The sequence below is a fragment of the Thunnus maccoyii genome, chromosome 4, assembly GCF_910596095.1.
Source record: "Thunnus maccoyii chromosome 4, fThuMac1.1, whole genome shotgun sequence".
Taxonomy (NCBI): domain Eukaryota; kingdom Metazoa; phylum Chordata; class Actinopteri; order Scombriformes; family Scombridae; genus Thunnus; species Thunnus maccoyii.
In genome coordinates this window covers 2,509,088-2,530,401 of record NC_056536.1, presented here as the reverse complement: position 1 = coordinate 2,530,401, position 21,314 = coordinate 2,509,088, and the positions used below count along the sequence as shown (strand labels likewise).

The 21,314-nt window shown below is 39.5% G+C and overlaps 1 protein-coding gene across 3 annotated transcripts in view; it reads right to left on the bottom strand.

Annotated features, from left to right (window-relative positions):
- Positions 1 to 21,314, bottom strand: part of LOC121895335 (adenylate cyclase type 9) — a 33,875-nt gene that overhangs the window by 10,005 nt on the left and 2,556 nt on the right. For 2 of the 3 annotated variants that reach the window (XM_042408378.1, XM_042408380.1), the window contains exons 2-4: positions 18,989 to 19,288; positions 10,100 to 11,237; positions 2,252 to 2,386 (exon numbers count right to left, since the gene is read on the bottom strand). In XM_042408378.1, coding sequence (XP_042264312.1) covers positions 2,252 to 2,386; positions 10,100 to 11,237; positions 18,989 to 19,128 — 1,413 coding nt within the window. In that variant the 5' untranslated portion in view covers positions 19,129 to 19,288. The remainder of the gene's footprint in view (positions 1 to 2,251; positions 2,387 to 10,099; positions 11,238 to 18,988; positions 19,289 to 21,314) is intronic. The other variant, XM_042408379.1, reaches the window with a different exon arrangement.

Below are 21,314 nucleotides of genomic sequence, written 5' to 3'. Positions count from 1 at the left end.
TGGGCCTGACATGATTTCTGATGAGTGGATGCTGGAACTATTTCTTGATGAACAACAGTGTATCCATCCATTACAATTTGTGGTTTTACAGGAAATTATGTGCTGGAACTAATATGTTCCATGCAAAACCGTGTATCAAACCCTGCTTGATTTTTTTTTTTTTTCAAATTCCCCACAAAATTCTGCAAAACATCAAAGTCACAACCAACGGTCACTATCTCTCGTCACATCAAATTTATTATTGACCTCAATAATCCAATTCTGGGCAGATACTGTATGTTATAGACACTTTCCTCCACAGATATTTGGACTCTTCACAGAAAGAAAAGCACAGGTGTAACTGATAACATTTGAATCTGGTCTATAGACCTTTCTTTCATAGCACACATTTTAACGTCAAAGCAGGAAAAACACAGGTGGACATTAATAACAACTGCACTCCGTTGGGTTTGAAAAGAGTGTGCGGGGCACCATCCGGAAACCGGGACCAATAACCAAACTATGAACGTAGTCTCATAAACAAATTATTCAATTAGGAAGTTATCACCTGGGGTATCAGCACCACTAAGTGAACAGTGAAGGTGAAAGTCCGAGCCCTGGCTCTCTCAATCAGTCACTTATCACAATAAAATATGCACAATAAGTCAACAATTGTTTCGATCAATAAATACTATGCTACCAACTAATACTAAGTAAAAACAGCAGCTGTGTAAAGGCAAAGAAGGGTAAACCAAAGCGTGTGTGTGTGCGTGAGTGAGAGTGTGAGTGTGAGTGTGTTACAAGATGGCCGACATGAATCACGTGACAATGCACGTGGTTCAAGATGGTGCGGCTTCCGGGGGAAGTCACGTCACGTGAGAAACAACCGGCGAAAGGCGCCGACCAGTGGTCGGTGGCGTTTCTGCACACATGTGTTTGATGGTGGATAACAAAGGGGCAGGGCGGCACTATGTCCTGCATTATCTGACCATCAGGTGTGTGGAAAATATGCGTGATTAGGTGGATATGTAGGTGTGTGTGTGTATGTGTTAGTAAAAGAGAAGGAAAGAGAAGAAGGGAGGCCATATCCCGGTCCTGCAACCATGAAAGGAGAGCAGCGGTTGCTTTATCTACAGAGAGCGAGTGTACAGACGGTAGTCTGTACCCATGTCGTCTGGTTGTGGACTGACAAAGCAACTTACTTTTCACTTGCAGTGGCACAAACCATAATGATGGAGCCACAAATGCAAAGGCACGATCACCTTTAGTCTTCAGCCGAGAGCGAGGGACAGCCAGTAGGTCCTGGTTAGATGACCTAAGTGACCTACTGGTGATGTAGGGATCAATAAGGTCAATGATGTACTCAGGTGCCTGTCCATGCAGGGCTCTATACGTAATAACAAGAACCTTAAGATGAATCCTAAAACGGGTGGGAAGCCAATGCAAAGAACTTAAAATAGGAGTGATGTGAGTCATCCTGCTGGACCTGGTTAACAGCCTTGCAGCAGCATTTTGGACCATTTGTAGCTGGTTCAGAGGTGCCTTGCTGAGACAAGTGAAGATGGAATTACAATAGTCCAGACAGGATGATGAAAGCATGAATGATCATTTCCGGTTGTGATACGATGGACTCATGACTCATGAGAACTGGAGGATCCTCCAGTCCGCATGTTGAAGTGACCTTGGGCAAGATACTGAACCCCAAATTGCTCCCAATGGCTGTGCCAGCAGTGTGTGTTTTTTGGGGGGGGTTTGCCTTTTAACCCTACCGTTTTCATTTGCCATCCTCCAGCCTGTGACCTGGAAATTGATCATAGTCCAGCATCATCAAGAAAGGGGTTCCAGTCTCTTAAATGCATGCTGGGTGGATCAATAAACTAAACTAAACTGTTTTTCAAGAAATCCCCACCCCGTAACTCCACCCAAAACCTCAAAATGCTGCATATAAATTTCTGTTTGTGTATGGGTCAAATAAACAACATACATCATGTTAATCAGTGAGCTTTAGAGACACAGCCAGACTAGCTGTTTCCCCCTGCTTCCAGTCTTTATGATAAACTAGGCTAACCATGCCCTGACTCCAGCTCTGACATAAGATTGGTATCCATCTGAACATCTCACTCTCAGAAAGAGCAAATGAGTAAATTTCCCAACATATTGAACTATTTCTTGAAAGACAAACAGTGTTGACTATTAGTAGAACTTGTCTGCAACTGCAGAGTGTGGATTTAATTTTTTTTGTTTTTTATCTGTGTTGACATTTCATTGTTACCTTGTACACGTCGTAGGAGTCAATGCGTGTGTCAAAACACATGTAGAGGTTGTTGAGCATCTCCACCACTTGCAGAGGAGTACAGGAGGCAGAGATTGAGGTGAAGCCTACAATGTCCGAGAAAAAAATGGTCACCTAGAACAGAATGGAGAGAAATGACTTCATCAGTAGCCTATGCAAAGTTATTGATTAAACTGTACAAAACTGGGCAAACAAACATACATACTGCTGTAAGAAATAAAAAGCAAAGAGGTCTGCAAACAAAAATCAGCTAGTTTTGTGTTTGTGGGATGATTTTTTAGCTTTGTGAATCAGTAATTAGCTGCTTCATGTCAGTGCTCGATCTCACGTACATATTTACAAATTATCGTTTTAGGTTTTTTACACTTTCACAGACGTGGCAGTTGAACACATCAATCAATTTTTATTTATATAGCGCTAAATCACAACAAAAGTCATCTCAAGGCACTTTTCACATAGAGCAGGTCAAGACCGTACTCTTTAATTTACAGAGACCCAACAACTCCCCATGAGCAAGCACTTGGCGACAGCAGTAAGTAAGTAGAAACCTCAAGCAGAACCCGGCTCTTGGTGGGCGACCATCTGCTTTGACCGGTTGGGTTGAGAAAGAGAAAGAAAGAGGGAAAGGGGGGGGGGTGGACAGAATAACAACAATCATAACAATAATGACAATGACAATGACACAGCAGCAGCCAGGGAAAGATATTACATATTGAACACATCATTACAGAGGGAGTATTAATATTAGTCAAGAGTTAATAAACTCGGTAAAATGCATGCATTAATGCACAGTCCTAATTAGGCGTCACATAACACAAAATAAGATAGCTGAAGACAATGATGCAGGTGCCAAAAATCATATTTTTCACCTAATATCTGCAGTGGATGTGGCAATGTCAGGCCTTATGACACCATAAATGTGGGCACATGTTCCCAGTTTGAAAAATGTATAATGTATACAATTCCTACCCAAGAGTGTTGACTTCTTTTTATGTGTTAACTATTACTAGCAACTAGTAGTTAAGAGACAAAAGCATGGATGAAACAAGTGAAAAATAGGCAACATAACTGGGGTTTTTTTCCAGTTTAATTTTCTTTTTTTTTAAATTATAGAATCAAATAAACTTAGCAGAAAAAGTAAGGAAATTTGTGTTTGGTAGATTATTTCTTTGTTGTAACAATGCTTCTTGGCAATAAATCTTTTACCATTGGAAAGCCTGTTTATTTCCCTTTTAAATGGTGCCACATTTGTAAGGAACATGCATTTGTGGGATGAGCAGCAGAGCTGAGTATGTGGGTTGCACCCATGAAAAATATGCCAAATCTTCTCTGCCAGTGCCAAACAGCTTATTCTGCCATTGACTCTTGTTTGGTGTTTGGTGGATTGGATGATTGAAGTTTGAAGAAATATTGGAAATTTAACAATTTATTCATTTAACAAACAGGAGCCTCCGCAGCATGTGGAAGAACCATACACAGCCACAACAGCCTGGCACCTCCTCCTCATGCTGGTCACCAGCCTGGTCACACACTGCTGTGGAGGAACGTTATGTTCAGATTCTGCTTACGGCAGTTGGATCGTGGGGTCACAGTGTGGAGAAGATGTGGAGAACGCTATGCTGATTGCAGCACCAATGAGTAACATCTTTTGATGGAGGCAGTGTGATGGTGTGGGGCGGCATCTCCCTCACTGGAAAAATTAGGCTTGTCATCATTGGAGGCAATCTCAATGCAGAGATATATCGAGATGAGATTCTGCAACCAGTGGCAATCCCATATCTCCACAGTCTGGGACTGAACTCTATCCTCCAAGATGACAACGCTCACCCCCACAGAGCGGGCTTTATCAGAGACTACCTCCAGAATTTGGGAGTGGAGAGGATGGAACGGCCTGCCAGCAGTCCTGACCTCAACCCCATTGAACACTTGTGGGATCAGCTTGGGCATGCTGTTCATGCCAGAGTGACAAACACAACCACGTTGGCTGACTTGCGACAAATGCTGGTTGAAGAATGGGAAGCCATCCCACAGCAGCCTGTGACCAGGCTGGTGACCAGCATGAGGAGGAGGTGCCAGGCTGTTGTGGCTGTGTATGGTTCTTCCACACGCTACTGAAGCTCCTGTTTGTTAAATGAATAAATTGTTAAATTGCCAATATGTCTTGTTTCTTCAAACTTCAATCATCCAATCCACCAAACACCAAACAAGAGTCAATGGCAGAATAAGCTGTTTGGCATTGGCAGAGAAGATTTGGCAAATTTTTCATGGGTGCAACCAACAAACTCAACTCTGCCACCCATCCCACAAATGCATGTTCCTTACAAATGTAGCACCATTTAAAAAGGAAAATAAACAAGCTTTCCAACGGTATAAGATTTTTTGCCAAGACGCATTGTTACAACAAAGAAATAATCTACCAAACATAAATTTCCTTATTTTTTGTGCTAAGTTTAGATATAAATAAATCAGTTATAAATCACCACAAGTAGTCCCAGCCTCAAATATGTCTCGTCTTTATCAGCTGCCTCCACAATAATCGCCATCTGTGGTCATGAGGATTTTTAGTGATGTGAGTGCTGTTATGTGTTTGTGTCTATTTAGTAAAGCTCAGAGTCTAGAAACACCTCTGATTTCAGCTGTCATCAGCCCAAAAGGTGTTAGTTTTGCTGCCCCAGAATAGCAGTGTCAAGGAGGTCTGCACTGGACAGCATCCTTTAATGTTCAGAAAGTTTGGAAAAAAAAGAAAGACTGGTTGGTCTTCATTTTCTTTTCCAAAATACTCCAGTGCTCCAAATCAGTTTAAAATTGAGCACAGACCTATTCATTAATAGCCCCCCCTGTGCAGAGTGCTTTTGGCACAGCTGCTTCAAACCTCTTCAATAAGCCAGATGCAATTTTCACCCGTATAACTTGTTTTATCTCCTGATGAATATGGAACAGGGCAATTATAGGTAATTACACCAACAATAGCAACAAAGGCAGCAAACACACACATTCATTCAGTGTGTTTGCAAATCTTGCGGAGGTAGCCTCCTCGCAGCAGCACCCTGCAGCCCTCATAATATTATAAGCTCTGAATTTGTTTGGTTAAATGTTAAAAGTGAATGGAGAGCAGCATAGGGGGAGAAGAGTATTGTCTGGTCTGTTTTCAAAAGTGTGGATGCTTACTGCTGTTTGCCTTTAAACCTGCAGTTCAGAACTTTTGCATATAAATGAACATCCATTACATTCAAGCCCTAGCCAAACAAGTTCACAAAATGCTGTTTAAGCCTATCACCGCAAGAAAAATCTCTCTGAATTTCAGCATGAACACTGGACATCCTCTGGGCAGAGCATGCGCACTAGATACTTCTGCTGGGCAAGCCAGTTAACTTGCAGTTAGGTCTCTGCTAACTTGAATGGGGATAAAATAATTTAATTGTGTGGCTGCTCTAGACTTTCCAAATGTTATCAGGCTGAATGGATCAAATTGTGATAGTGAAACAAGTCATTTTGCAGGGGCTGTGTGACCCTCAAAACTATTTATCCACCGTTTTACAGCCACAATAGTAACAATGGAGTAGGCTACAGCGGAGCCTATGATGGAAGCATGTGTCAACAGTGTTTTTGTAATTACTCTCATTGCCAGAAAGGGGAGACAAAAGTCCCGCACTTCAGCTTCAAGGCTTCTAAGTTTTATCACAGACCAGAAAAGACAAACCTCACAACGAAGCATCACATGACACCTGAAAATGTAGTTTTTCTCTATCCCCTTTTAAGCTCAGTTGTATGTGTCTTATCAGGCTAAGTAAACGCGTCTTTTTTATTTTATGGTACTATCTCACTTGTTATTCCCATAAATCCAATCAAGTGCTTCACAATTTAATGAATGGAGCCATTGTTATTGTTATCAGTTTCACCTGTACTTTTCCTGCTATGACAAGTCAAACATATACTGGAAAGCCATGCCGGTGAGCCAACATGCATAATAGCAGGGCCCTGAAACTGCTACAGTTAAATGGATATTAATTACACCTGCACTTCTCTGCTTTGGCATGCCAAAATGGCTACATTCACATTACAGGCCTTAACGCTCAATTCCGATTTTTTAGTTAGATCTGATCTTTTTTGTGTTGATGGTTCACATTCATGTTTGTGAGTGACATGAATCGAGCTCTGGTGAGCACTGTTGAGTTCCTCACTTGCCACACATGCATGGATTTTAGTGAAATGTGAGCCGCATGTGTACAAGAATAACAACATATAATATTAAAGCTGCAAGCAGCGATGAACGGGCCCTCGCACCTTGTGCATCGGAGGGAGCAGCAGCCTGGTATCAATATTGGAGGTTTAATGACACAGCTCTGAATTGTCAGGAAATTTTAAATTTTTAAATTTTATTTCCTGTGTATGTTGCACCCATGAATCACACTGGACTCAGGATGAACATATTTTTTAGAAAAAGAGGGATGGTTTTATTCTGAAAGAATAAATGAAAACAACCGGTGATTTTGCTGGTTCTCAGTAGCTTTACTCTTTACTAGGTATAACTGCCAACTCATCTGGCTTAGAACAATGTACAAAATAGGGCCACAATCACTATATTGTATAAAAATCACAAAAAGGTATTAAAACTCATTCATAGATCTACAATTCTTATGACTAGTATATTTTATAGAAAACAATATATGAACCCAAAGATTACAATAAATTAAATGGTATTAAGCTCTTTTCTAAAAGTTTACTAACTACTAAAATCCAACATCCTGTGTTAATACAATGTATCTTAACTATATTTACAATGAAGCTTGGTTCTGCACTCCCACATCCCATTAGCCCATACCGGAATGTTTACCATTGCTATGGCAACAAGTGACAGCTGACGTTAGCTTTATTTAGCTTAGCTCAATTGTCCGACAAACAATAACCCATAAAATTATAATTCAACATATTTAAACAAAATCAACAACAGCTACCAACCTTAGCTAATGTGTTGTCACAGGTTAGATTGTCAAAATTACAGTAATAACAGCTTTAATCCCTGATGAACTATGCCAGCATAGTGATGGATGCATCCACTCATATTCAGCTACCTTACGTTACAGTTCAACCAAACAACACAACGAAGCACAATACAGACCATACAACAAATTAACCATTAAGGGTAGACTACTGACAAAATCTGAAGCTGCTTAGGTGACATTTATCCACCTGAAAGAATAAATGAAAACAAACGGTGATTTTGCTGGTCTTCAGTAGCTTTACTATTGTGTATTCAGTGTAACTGCCAACTCAAGAAAGCAGCGCAAACCAACCGTTTATACACCCAGATTTGCTCTTGTGCCTTTTCTCAAATCAGTTATGCCTTAAATTGAATGGGGGGTATCTGTATGGTATCTGTAAAGATACAAAATCGATATCATATGCATAAAATAATGTCACAATTGAGTGGGCAGATACACATAACTGTTGCACGTAGGCAATACTACATAAGACCACAGTTTGGACAACGTAAAGCTGAGGTACAATAACTTCCTATTTAATCTCTCAAACATGTTTTGGGCAAAACTTCGGGGGTTAATTTTTACATTCTATCAAATTTTTCACCAAACCTGATGTGCCTGCCAAATTTGGTGAGTTTTTGAGCATGTTTAGGGGTCAAATTTAGGGTTTAAGTGGTGTAATAATAAAGAAAGAAACAAACAAACAATCACACAAAATACAATAGGGCCTTTGCCCTTTGGGCTCGGGCCCTAAAAAGAATCCCTTCTGGAACAAGAGGGCCTTTGCACTTCAGTGCTTGAGCCATAATAATAATAATTCCTTCAGGAACAAGAGGGCCTTCGCACTTTGGTGCTCGGGCCCTAATAATTAAAGCTGTAAGCAGTAATGATCAGGCCCTCGCACCTTTGCGCATGTTGGGCATGTCTTTAGTAAAACTATGGGGCCTATAACTTCCTGTTGCCAGTAGGTGGTGCTATTACTATGATTCAATATTGACACATAGATGTCTTCAGGTGAGGACCCTCATCAAGCATGACAAAATTTGGGCCAGATTGAACGATTTACTTTTGAGTTACACCTTCCTGTTTCATGGCGTCACATCGAAATTCACCGGATCACCACAGCAAGGGCATTCAGTGAAAACTCAAGATTTTGATCACTTTGCATCACAAAGTTCTTTAGATGACACTGACCAAATTTGAAGTCAGTGGCTTAAATCTCTAGGAGGAGTTCGTTAAAATACTGTGATGTGAAGTGGTGGACTTACCTTCATTGGACTGACAAGTAATGAAGTAATGAGTATCGGGTGTGATTGAACGTCAGGTGTGACTGATTGCACAGCCTGCTGGACTCTGGGACAAAAGGGAAGAGAGGAGCCAGGCATTGTGTGTAGGTCTGGGGAGCATGCTGCTGTGTGGTGTGGCTGCATTCACTCCAGGAGAGGGAGGGTGTTGTTCACAGCTGTTTAGGGCTGCCGGCAAGGAAGCCAGGTACGATGGGGGGTTAGTGAGTTCCAGTGTCAGGAGGGGAGGTCTGCTGCCTCTTTTAGTTAGTTAGGGCTGGGAGCGCAAGCCGCTGCCACTCTCCAACCAGTGACCATTGGGCCCCTGGCATTTTCATGCTTGGGCCCTAATAAGCCCTTCAAAAACACTAGGTTCCTCACACCGTTTGGTGCTCAGGCCCTAATAATTAAAGTTGCAAGCAGTGATGAATGGGCCCTCGCACCTTGCATGCGTTGGAGTGAGCAGCAGCCATGGTATCAGTACTGGAGGTCTTTTGACACGGCTCTGAATTTTTAGGATTATCCAACACTGTGTGAATGGGTAAAATATTATTTCTTGTGTGCAGTATGCGGCACTGGAAATGACATACTGGAAATTGTATATACACTTGATGATCTAGGTGTCATTGAGGCTTCATTTCCTGTTGCCCGCAGACGATACTACATAAGAGAAACATCAATGCAGCAATACATTTACCAGAGGGCAACTGACATGGATGTACATTTTCATGAATGTTGGATATTGCATGTAGGAGATAACTATCACTTTCTGTGTCCACTATGTGGCGCTAGAGAACACCCACTAATTATACATCACTAATTATACACCCTGGCACATTCATGCTCGGGCCCTTATAATCCCTTCAAAAACAATAGGTTCCTCGCACCTTCAGTGCCAGAGACCGTTGGGCCCCTTGCACTTCAGTGCTCGGGCCCTAATAATCTCTACAAAAACAATACAACAAAAGATCTGGAACCTATTGTCTACAAAAACAATAGGTTCCAGATCTAGGACCACATATGCAAGTGGTCCAGATCTGATATGAAAAAATCTGGTTTTTGTTTGTTCACACTTATGTGAAAAATTCAGGTCTGAGTCACCTGAAGGGGAAAAAAAAAGATTTGGGCCACCTCAGCATGTAATGTGTAGCCAGTGTGATTGCCTTAGGGACTTTTTTCCCCATGTAGTCGTCTTCTCTATGTGGGACTTTCCCCCCAACTATTAACAATATCACAATCTATAACAAAGTAACACAAAAATGCTACAGCTAGCAACCCAATTAAAAAAGAAAAAAAAACAAAAAAAACAAAAAAAACCTACTCAGTCTGGAAAACACTCCCTGAGTGTTATTAAAAAGACAATTACATCTGATTGACAAGAGCCGTGACACTGTTTACATAAAAGTTGGTAAAGCCTGGCAGGAGGAAGGTGACCAATCAGCAAAACAGTGTTGTTGTCTTTTGAATAACTATTAAAACTAAAAATTAAAGATACACACAGTGATACACTAAACCACAATGAGAGAAGCATAAATTAAAGCACTCTCTGCTATTGCACCAACCTTTTCATAGCTCTCGGCTTCGACATGTTTCTGTTGGCGGAGCTGCTTGGCGACTGACTTGGGCAGCATTTGGTGCAGCAGATCTTCAGCTAGCTGCCTCTGGTGCTTGAGGTCCTCAGTCCTCTCCTTCAAGCTCTGGGCATAGTTCTGTATCCACTCGGTCATCTGCTTGAAGGAGAACATGACCACCGGGTAGATGAGGCAGGCTATGGCCAGGAGGCAGATTCTCATACTGAGGCCAGAAGACACTGATCGAGATGCCAACCTGAGAGCTGGCACTGCGCGATCAAGCAAGCACTGCTGAGTGTTTGTCAGAGCTTGAATTCCACTGTGAGACCCAGACAATTCTGCTCCTGCTCCAGAGATCTGCCACATACTTGTGTCAAAAATAGAATAATGTTTTACATGCTGGCTTGAGTTTAGCTTGAGGTCTATGTTCTCTAACCAGCAGTCATTCAGTCGTTCTGCCACGACCCTAGCAAAGGAGAGGTAGCTTAGTACAGAAGTCCACTTGTACTGAAAACTGGTGTGAGTTGCCATGTGGGGGAAGTCCATCAACTGGTGGTTGAGCTCTATGAATGTTAGTAGAAGTCTTGCAGACAGTACATCTCTCCAGTTTGAATTAAATTTGACTTTAATTAAAGTATCTTCTACTGAACCCCAGACGTCAAGAAGTCTTCCAATGGCCAGGGAGAAAGCAGAAGTACCATTTTGACTTGTGCTGTTTGTACCCAATGAAGAATTTAGAAATCCTTGAACACTCCTCCTCATCTCCTGGCAAAGTTCAGCCAACTCAACACTGCAAGGGAGCCCATGGCCATTACTATGACCCACCATCTCACCACAGAGACCAAACACGGGAAACACAACCTCGGAAAAACTTGCCTCGATTGTCTCGTTGCCCATGTCTTTGCTAAATAAACGTCTCATCTTTTGAAGCTTGCTGACAAGTTGCAGAATAGCTATCGTCCTGCATGAAGTCAGCTCGTTGTAAGCAGCTTCTGTAGTGTGCAGCAAGTCAAAGTTAGAGCTGAGGTCAACAGATACAGAGGCGAGCAGAGCCAGGAAAGAGAGGAGGCAGGCTGTCAGAATCCGGCGAACAGTGCGACTACTGCCAGACAGGGAGAATATGGAACACCTGGAACAGAGGAATGCAACTGGTGAATTACTGAAGGCGGCTTAAAAGCTCACTATGCCTCAAAAGAGATACTTTTTAAAGGCATGCATACAATCCAAAACATGCATACATTCTCATCTTCACTTGGCCAATTGCTGCATGAAATGGGTTTACTTATCAAATTGTTGATTTCATAAAGTTACAAAAAATGTCAGATGCAGCCCCCTAATGCCAACTTGGAAATTGTGTGTGGAGGGTGGGGCAGGTTTCAGACCAAAAAATGCATTTTTGAAGCATACTGTCAACAGTATAGTACAAACAAAACAATGTAGTACAAATGTATGTGTTCTCAGAGGTATAGGCTTGAGAAATTTATCAATACACAAATTGGCACTATTCATTATTATGTATTAAAGTATATTTTTTCAACCAATATTAATAAAGCTTAGTATCAATACTGATTTTGAATGAATTATCTTCATTTTAAAACTTGTCGACAACATAAACAAAGTTATGACAATAAATTTCTACTGTTTTTTTTTTTTTAAATATGTCAGTAACTGATATTGATATCATCATAGTTGGTTTAAATAAGAGCAATCTTCTGAGGTTGTATAATGAGGGATTATTTAGGTCTCATAAAACCTCGAAGACACATTTCAAGAGAAATTTTAACTATGTGCCGCCTATACAAGTGTATCTGGGTAAAGGGTTAGAGTTCAACAAACACAGAGTTAAACAGAGCAGGTTGTGGCTTAAAATAGAGGAAAGAGTTAGCAATATTACATGATTAATATAGCAAGTTTCGCTAATTAACATCATAAATGTTTATTTTATTAAAAAACTATAAACACCTCTTAGTATTATCTTCACCTTTAATAATACTGTCACTGACAAATCACTGTCACCTTTTTTTCTCATTTTTCATCAGCATTAGCTGTCCTGTTTGGCCGCTACTATGTCTTCAATGTGTAGTACCAGAAAGAGTTCATTCAGAGGTTTGCACATCATAAATTAATTCAAAAGCAGGATAACTCCAATTTACATATGACCATGTAACTAATCTTGTCAATATAATTAAATGACTATTGTGTTTTTTATGTTGAAGTCTGTCACTACAAACGGTGCATAATTTATATTCACTATTTATATTTCGGCTGACATTTTATTGGTTTCATACCTTCCAGTTAGCCATTGGTTTTAGTTTGTTTCAGTGTGGTCTCAGAATCAATTCACAGAGCTTTGAAACTTATCAGAGGTAGGTATTCCATCCCAGTGAGCATTTAATTGCCTATATATTTTTTCACAGTTACATTATTTGTTAGCATCTGAATTTAGGGAATTACATTATAAATGTTTATGTAATTTAAAGGTTTAAAAAAGATGTAGTTAAAGGACTGGTGCATTTAAGGACATTTGATTTTTTAATGTGAATAACAAGTTCATATTATCTTCTAACCTTACACATCTTGTTAGATACTCTAAAGGCAGTGTGTTAATAATACAGAACAGTATTCATTTAGCTGACTTATATTTAGAGGAAAAGCAGTCAATACTGTTTAGAGTACTGTACCTCTGTTCCTTCTAGCTGAGGGATGTTAAAGATTACTATGAAGTCTCAAATATTGGCCTTTAATTACCTCAACTGCAAAAGGGACCAGGCCATTATTTCTAATTCCCTTTGTTTGATAAGTGTATTTGGTCATATTTTCAGCATTTTTCAGGAAATTCCTGGAAAAGTTGTGAAATTAGAACAACTGTTTTCCAGGCTTGGAAATGGTTTGGAATTAACAGAATGTTTTGGAATAGTTTTGAATATACACTGTTTTTGGCTATTGTTTAAAATGTGTTTATAAGAATCCCAAAACATGTATGTTATGCAGCAGGTGTTACACTATATTCTGTCCCCTGTCACATTATGTGACATAAGCGAGCTGCCGTGTGACATAGACCTGCAGCAGGCGTTACACTATATTCTGTCGCCTGTCACAAACTGCGTCTTCATGGGTGTTGAGACTTCACCTAGTATCATGTGATACACATTGGCAGCTAATTGGCGGTGGGAGTGTCTGTGCGAATGAACTTAGCATGCGCTAGCAGTTTGCTTATCCACAAAGCCGCCAAATTTAGTTGCAGGGAAAAAAAGTGTGCCTACCTCGCCACTTTTGGAATTGCACCCTACTTCAAATCGCTTGTTGTCAGAGAGGTGTCCAGGCAGGCTGGTTATATAATCATGTTGGACAAAAGCCTGAACAAAGCTCTCCAACTGAAACAGATAGACCTGCACGTCCGGATTTGGGATGGGGGCCAGATGAAAACCTGGTATGTGGGCTCAGAGTTTCTAGGACACGCAACTGCTCAGGACATCATGGAGCGGATGCAAAATATACTCTCTGAAACTGGAATGAAGAGCCTTGTGCAGCTATCAATGGATGGACCTAATGTAAATTGGTGTGTTTTTGATTTACCACAATCCGAGCTTGTCCAAGTCAATAAATCTCTGCTGAACATTGGGTCTTGCAGACTGCACACTCTCCATAATGCGCTCCAGGATGGATGCAGGGCAAGCAGATGGGAGGTGGACCATACACGCTCCATGCTGTATTGACTATTTAAAAACAGCCCTGCGCGCAGAGAAGACTTCACAAAAGTCACAGGCTGCAACACACCCATGCTTAAATTTTGCCAGCACCGATGGGGTGAAAATGTGAAAGTTTGTGAGAGAGGACTGATGTTGATGCCTCACGTGATAAAGTACATCGATAAAGTCTGAAGGAGAGAATTACCAGAGCCAAAGACCAGATCTTTCCAGGAGGTCAAGAAAGCCTGTGAAGATCCACTTTTTCCAGTGAGAACATCAATATTCCAGAGCATAGCCAAGCAAGTCACCCCCTTCGTTGTTCAATACCAAATAGGCATCTTGAGTCTTGAATTTTGAATCTTGAAAGGTCTTTGTCAATAATATCCAATTTTGCTCCAGTGTTAAACAATGCACATTGAAAAATCAGTTTAAGCTATCACGTATTGTCAGTCACATATTGTATCAATATGTTCAATGTATTTTATCCCATGAAAAAAAAATCATAAACAAATATTTGCGGTTAGGATAGTTACGGAAGGAGCCAGTAAACTCAGATTACGGATTGGGCCTTTAATAGTTTAATTTTCTCATTTTCTCAAGTAACAACATTACTGGAATTATGTTATAATGACCTATGATAACCTAGTCAGCAATCACCAAATATTTTTTGTCTTCCACTTTATTCTGTCTGCAGGACTCATGTACCGTTTCATCAAAGAGAAGACAATGAAAGAGGCTACCTCAGCAGACGTTCAGGTGCCTTTTGATCAAGAGAGTGAACACAAGGGTGCTTCTAAGGTGGACATTGGATTTGCAGCAGAGGCAGCGCTCAGCAGACTGAAAAGTCAGAAGAAGATCTCAGAGAGGCAGGTGCTTGAGATAAAAACGGACTGTAAAACTTTCCTAAAACTTTCCTTGTTGTTATTCTGTCCTGCCCAGCGCTATATACACAAAAAATGATTGAGTGATTGATTGATCATTACACTCCTGCTCAAGCTTGTTAACAAGACACCTGTGCAATACCCCCCTGTTAGAAACATGCAATGCTTAGATCCAAGACAAATGCTTGCAAACAAATTATTTTATCTATTTTATTGATTCCTTATTGAAGCAGGGAAAGGCTGCACTTAATGTGAAGCACAGTACTTAAAGTTACACAAGTAACACTTAAGTTGCACTCAATTAAGTTACAAGTTAGTTCAGTTACACTTAATGTGAAGCACAGTTAAAGGCAAAAAATAATTGCTCAGTGAATTAATCATTCAACATTCTGATTAATACTTTAAATGGGAAATGTAGTAATTGAGTATCCATTTATGTTTGTCTCAAAAAAATTAAATGTTATCTGTTACCTCTTCAATGTTTTTGCTTTCCTGAGCATTCAAATATTGTACCACTTGAGTTATTTGAAAATTCTGTATGCTCTCAAAGGTGTGGTGGCTATTTGGAACATAGTGGAAATGCTAACCTGTTTTTTTTTTTGTTTTTTTTTTAAAAAGTCTGGTAACTGTCTACCCTCAAAGGACTGTTGATACAATAAATGCACTTACCACTCTTTCTTTCTCTCACATATGTTTTTCATATGTTCTTCCCTCCTTGTGTCTCAGTATCCTCTTGTTGAAATTAAGTTTTAGATAGGCAAACCAACAAAAAAAACTGTAAATTTAACAATACCTTGTGTCACTTTTGTGTTACTACAACATACAGTTTGGCTGTGACATTAACACGCATACACCCGCAGTGACTGAATAAGGGCAAAAACACTAAAGATGAGTAATCCAGAACAACAAAGTGTTGGAAATAGTATGATTAAATTGTTGAATGTATTAAATTAAAACAACAGAAACGTACATTATGCTTAGTTGGCATGCATATTATTTGACTGGCACCAGGAGCTTATACACCCTTGTCTTTCACCACAGCCTGTGTTTGTTCATGGCAACCGCACCATTATTGGAGAAAATACAGTAATTATTTTTCCGTTTTGATATCAATTTGATTAATCAAATATAACATTTAAGTTTTATTAACCAAAAATGTAGTAGATGTGGGATGTGAGGTGTATCAGTCAGAAAATATACTGTGGTTTTGTTGTAATAGCCAACTTGACTAGGCTAAAAAAAGGTAGCTCAGTGGTAAGCATTGTTGTCTCAAAGTAAGACCATCCTGGGTATGCATCTGCTGGCCAGCCAGGGCCTTTCTGTGAGTTTCCTCGCATTGTTATGCTTTCATGTACTTTAGGTTAATTAGTGAGCTAAGGAATATTTTTTTAATATATTTATTTATTTAATATGTACTGTATAGACTGGCAACCCTTCCAGGTGTGCCCTGCCTCTCACCCAACATAAGCAGGTATAGAGATGGATGGATGGATGGATGGGTTAGGTTAACTGTGGAAAACTGAAATGCTTACATTTTGTCCAAATGAGGGTTGCAACATTGGATAACCCAAAATACATTTTGTTGTAATGGATGGGGCTTCACTGATTTGAATGTGATTGATTATCAACCAAGCAGCAACCTCCAGGGCTGAAAAATGAAGCCAATGCGGAAGTGCCAAAAACCTGCAGAAGTGCCAAAAACCTGGCCATCAGGGGGCGACTCCACTGGCTGCAAAAAGAAGTCCGATTGTATGGAAGTCTATAAGAAAATGACCCTACTTCTCACTTGATTTATTACCTCAGTAAACTGTTTCCTAATGAGTTTATGGTCTCAATCGCTACTTTAAAGTTTTCTTCAATGCAGCATGATATTCATTTTGTAAATTATGGTTTAGGGTAAAATAGATGATAAAGCAGCATATGCTTTAGGGTGTGGCTATGTTGCTTACGTAATGTAACCATAGCGTATAGGCATAGCTGCTGCTATTTCACAGTGTGTTTTCAATGGACTAAAGTTAATCGTAACATTTTGGTTGCCTAAAAAAAGTCTTGTTCAGTGTTTGGTTGTAATAGAAGACCCACCAATGAATCAGATGATCAGTTTTTCCAGTGAGCACATTTTGTTTTAATGGTTTTAGGCCTTTTTTTCCCTAGCGAAAATTAGCAATAGCATTAGCATTATCACTGTAACCATAGATTGTAAATGCACCGTGCTAACCAAGCTAGTAGCTAATTCTATGGTCAGCTCCACCCTGTCATCCAAATATGGTCACTTCTGGCTCCAAAAATCAAACGTGGTAACAGCCAAATCCAAGATGGCGATTTACAATTCAAAATTGTCTTCATCTCAGAAATACAAAAACACAATGCATACAAAAACAACATCAGATACTGGCATGTACAGAGACATGCACATAATAGTCAAGAAAACTTTCTGCCTGAAAAATTACAACCCATATATATCATGCTATTGAAATTCTAAATACCAAAATCTGGCCTGGCATTATTGTGACATGTTAGCTCAGTGCATAGCATGTCTGATTCACGTACATGAGGGTGTAGGTTTAATTCCACCCATGGCTGATTTTGCTCTTGGTAGATTTTTCAATAGAATTCAGCTTCCAGTAATGCAATCTAAATAAGCTTTCAGCAATCACACGCAATTTCTACAGAAATTGCATTTTCTAGTTATTATTATTATTATTATTATTATTTCTTTGTTTTTTGGCATCTAACTAGTCCTACACAATTTCTCATATCAACTTAGTGATTTTATATAATTTTTTAAAGCATCAAAATTTATAATGGAAAGTCAATGGGAGCAATGTTTGAAAGCTCATATCTCAAAAACTAAAAGTGCTAAAGTGTTCAAACTTGATTGATAGGGAACCCATGTGGAACTGCTTCACATATCGTAAAATGGGACCTATAGCGCCACTATGTGGTCAGTTATTATGTGTTTTACGTTTTGGCTTATAATTCATGAACCATTTCATAAATGCATTTTTTGCTTCTTTTGGCACATTTTTCATCCAATCTTAATGAAACTTGGTACATGCCATATTTAGCTGAGCTTTTATGTTAATTTTTGGTATCACTTACTGTTTGTCTGTAATTGGTTACCAAACTTTTGAAGGTGTGGCCTGATGCATTTAATGAGCCATAACGTATTTGGATCAACACCAAATTTGAGAATCGTGTACATATAATGACAGTGCAACATTATGTAAAACTTGATACAATTCTACCCACAGGGGGCGCTTCTATAATATTATAACATGATATTTCTACAGTTCTGTTGTCTTCAGTGAAATGAAACTTGGTACACAAGTTCTCCATGTCAATGTGCACGACATAGTGAAACATGGTGCCAATAGCCCCACCTTGTGGCCATTAGTGAAACACCACCATATTACTTATTAAGTTCCATATCTCTTAAACACTCCATGGTGACCAAATTCAGCAAAATTGTACAGATGGGGATGCTGAATAAGTGTGTGGTATTTGATACAATTTCACCTGTAGGTGGCGCTTCAAAATTTTGAATAATTGCTGCTGAAGCAGAAATTTGCAGCGACAGTAGCCATAACAGCAGTGGCAGCAACCGGCAGTGGCAGTGGCTGCATCTGGCAGTTTGCAGCTCTCACACACAATTTCTTTAGAAATTGCAGAATTTTCTAGTTATTATTATTATTGTTTCGCCGTTTTTTGTCGTCTAACTAGTCCTACATGATTTGTCGTATCAACTTCATTTCAATGTCAAATTGTACATCCCCATACAGAGAAGGACACTGCACCATTGTGTAAAATTTAACACAATTTTACCCACAGGGAGCGCTACTGTAATATTATAACATGATATTTCTACAGTTCTGTTGTCTTAAGTGAAATAAAACTTCGTAGACAAGTTCTCTGTGTCAATGGGCATGACACATTGAAACATGGCACCAATGGCTCCACCCTGTGGCCATTAGTGAAACATCACCACACTACTTATCAAGTTCCATATTTCTTAAATATGATATTCCATGATGACTAAATTCAGCAGAGTTGCACAGATGTGGATTCTGATCAAGATTGTAACATTTGTCACAATTTCACCTGTAGGTGGTGCGACAAGATTTTAAAAAAATCCTACCAGAGCAGAAACAAAGTCAGCATCAGCGCCAGCCACTGGTAGCAACTCCCAGCATCATCATCAGCAACTAGCAGTTTGCAGCTCTCACACGCAATTTCTTTGGAAATTGCAGAATTTTCTAGTTAAGTATTGTTCTTTTAATAACTTTGTGGGAGGGTGTTGTGTGTCTCACCTGCACAGCCGACAGTCGCTGTCCGCATCCTGCTGCGCCCCCGGAGCGACTCTCTTCTTTATGAATCTTCTTTTGAGAGAAGCCGAGGACAGGGTCCCTGATGTGAAACACTCTTTTTTCATCAAGTCCAGCGATGACATGAGACTCGTGCTGCAGTTAGTTTACTATCTCAGACTGTAGATTCACCGGACAGAGTCATTGTACAGGGAGGACTGCACTAGAGAGATGTCCCGTTACTGGAAATCAACGGCAATACCAAAGAAGTAGCAGCAGCAGCAGCAGCAGCGTCTTCTCAACTGCCTTTTATTCAAAATAAAATATGTATTGTTGCTTATGTAAAATAACATTAATTCAATTTTACAAAGACAGTGTACATTAATCAGCATTATCAGAAAAGTGGTCAATTTCCTGAAAACACATGGACAACATAGGACTTCAGTAACGGCCTTCTTTTTAATTGACTTGCTGACACTTGCAACTACATTTTAAATCCATTAAACAGTAGGTATCACACTTGATTCACGTTTAAACATGGGGTTCCCCATGATATGTTGTTTAGTTTTTATTAGGCCCTAAATCCCAAATTGGCGATATTCAAGTTTTAAATGTGTGTTTTTATTTTGAAAGTAAAATCACCAGGCAGGAAGTGATTTTGATGCTAAACTGCAGATTTTATCTTCGCAACAGATTCATGGCACACGTTTATGAATCTTATAGTGTCTAATTCATTTGAATTGAATTGAATTGAATTGAATTGAATTGAATTGAATTGAATTGAATTTAACTGAATTGAATTGAATTGAATTGAATTGAATAACTTTCAGTTGTTGACACTGTGTTAGAAATGTGCCATCAGTGTAAAATAATATCAACTAAACTGGCACCAAATCTATTATGTAGGTTTAGGCTCATTTTTGGGGCTGTGTGTAGTGTTAGGTTACAATAATAAGGTTTAAGAGCGTCCATAGTGCTTTGGACAAATAGTGGGGAAAAAAAAGACATTTGTTTTCGTAAAGAATGTAAATATATGCAACTCAAAATTATGCTGTGAAAATTCTTAATATAGGGTCCATCTGAAATTAGGATATATCATTATATAAATTCAACAGCAGTACCCCAGGTGGTTTTCGCCCATTCAAAACCGACATAAAGCAGTAACAAAGTGGCACTTATCGAAGCTGAAGCTGAGTTGAACCTAACCCTCGGTATGGACTTGTGTGTATGGTTCCCATACAGCAGGGAGCAGTATAGTCCATTAAAGCTCCTCCCATGCTCCGGGATGCTTGGAATCAGTGTGCGTGCACGGAGGACATAAGCAGCCCAGAACAGTCGGTTATCAAAAAGAAGGCCACTGTGTCGGAAAAAGAAGGTAAAACTGGAATGGGTCCTACTCATCAACGGAACAAACCTGCTGATGAAACTAGTTATATGAGGAATATAAAGGAGTCATCACTCAAAAGGGCAATTCTGCAACAATTAACAAGGCGAGGGAGATGGCTTGGCATAAACATTTTTGACAGATTAAATTTGTAAATTACACAAGGCTGCATAGGTGGTTAGTGATGGTCTAGAGGTCAGAGCGGCGAGTTTATAACCAGAGGGATAATAGTTAGGTCCCCTTAAACAGGTAGGATTAATATAGCTGGAAAAGTGAGGAGCGGCGCTTGTTGTTGTTGTTGTTGTTTTGCTAATAAATGAACATTCAGATCACTAACTGTGGCTATATTATCAGCAGGATAGATAATATCAGATGCATGTTTAACATTATGGTGTAGGCAACTTTTCTTTTTCACAGGATGTCCGTCCGATTTACAAGCATTATTGAAAGTTAAAAATTGAGAAGTTGCAGTTGGCGATGAAGAAACTGGAGAAAGATATAAGTACAGTGGAACCCGCTTATAGTGATCACGTCTGACCGGGTCAAATATCACTATAAGCGGGTGATTATTATAACCGATAATTTTTTCTTTATTTTTTATGCAGAATAGCATATAATTGACATTTGAATATTTATTAGCTTACATGAATATAAAGTAATGAAATGGAATTATTGAATTTTACTGAATTTTATTGTCTCTTTCTAAATACAGTACAGCTGTTTTAAACCTTTCCTTAGATTTCATAAACTTCGAGGAGACTTGACATAGAGAGATAATTACTTTCTGCCTTCGTCATGATTTCAATGTGCACGCAGCAGCAGTCTCAGATGGGCAATAATGGTGCCGCAGCTGCCTTTCATGAGAGTATAGTTACTGTAAATTACCGTTGTTTTAAAATGTTTTTCTATATGTTGCTATGTATGAAGACACCCAAAATGAACTCTGAA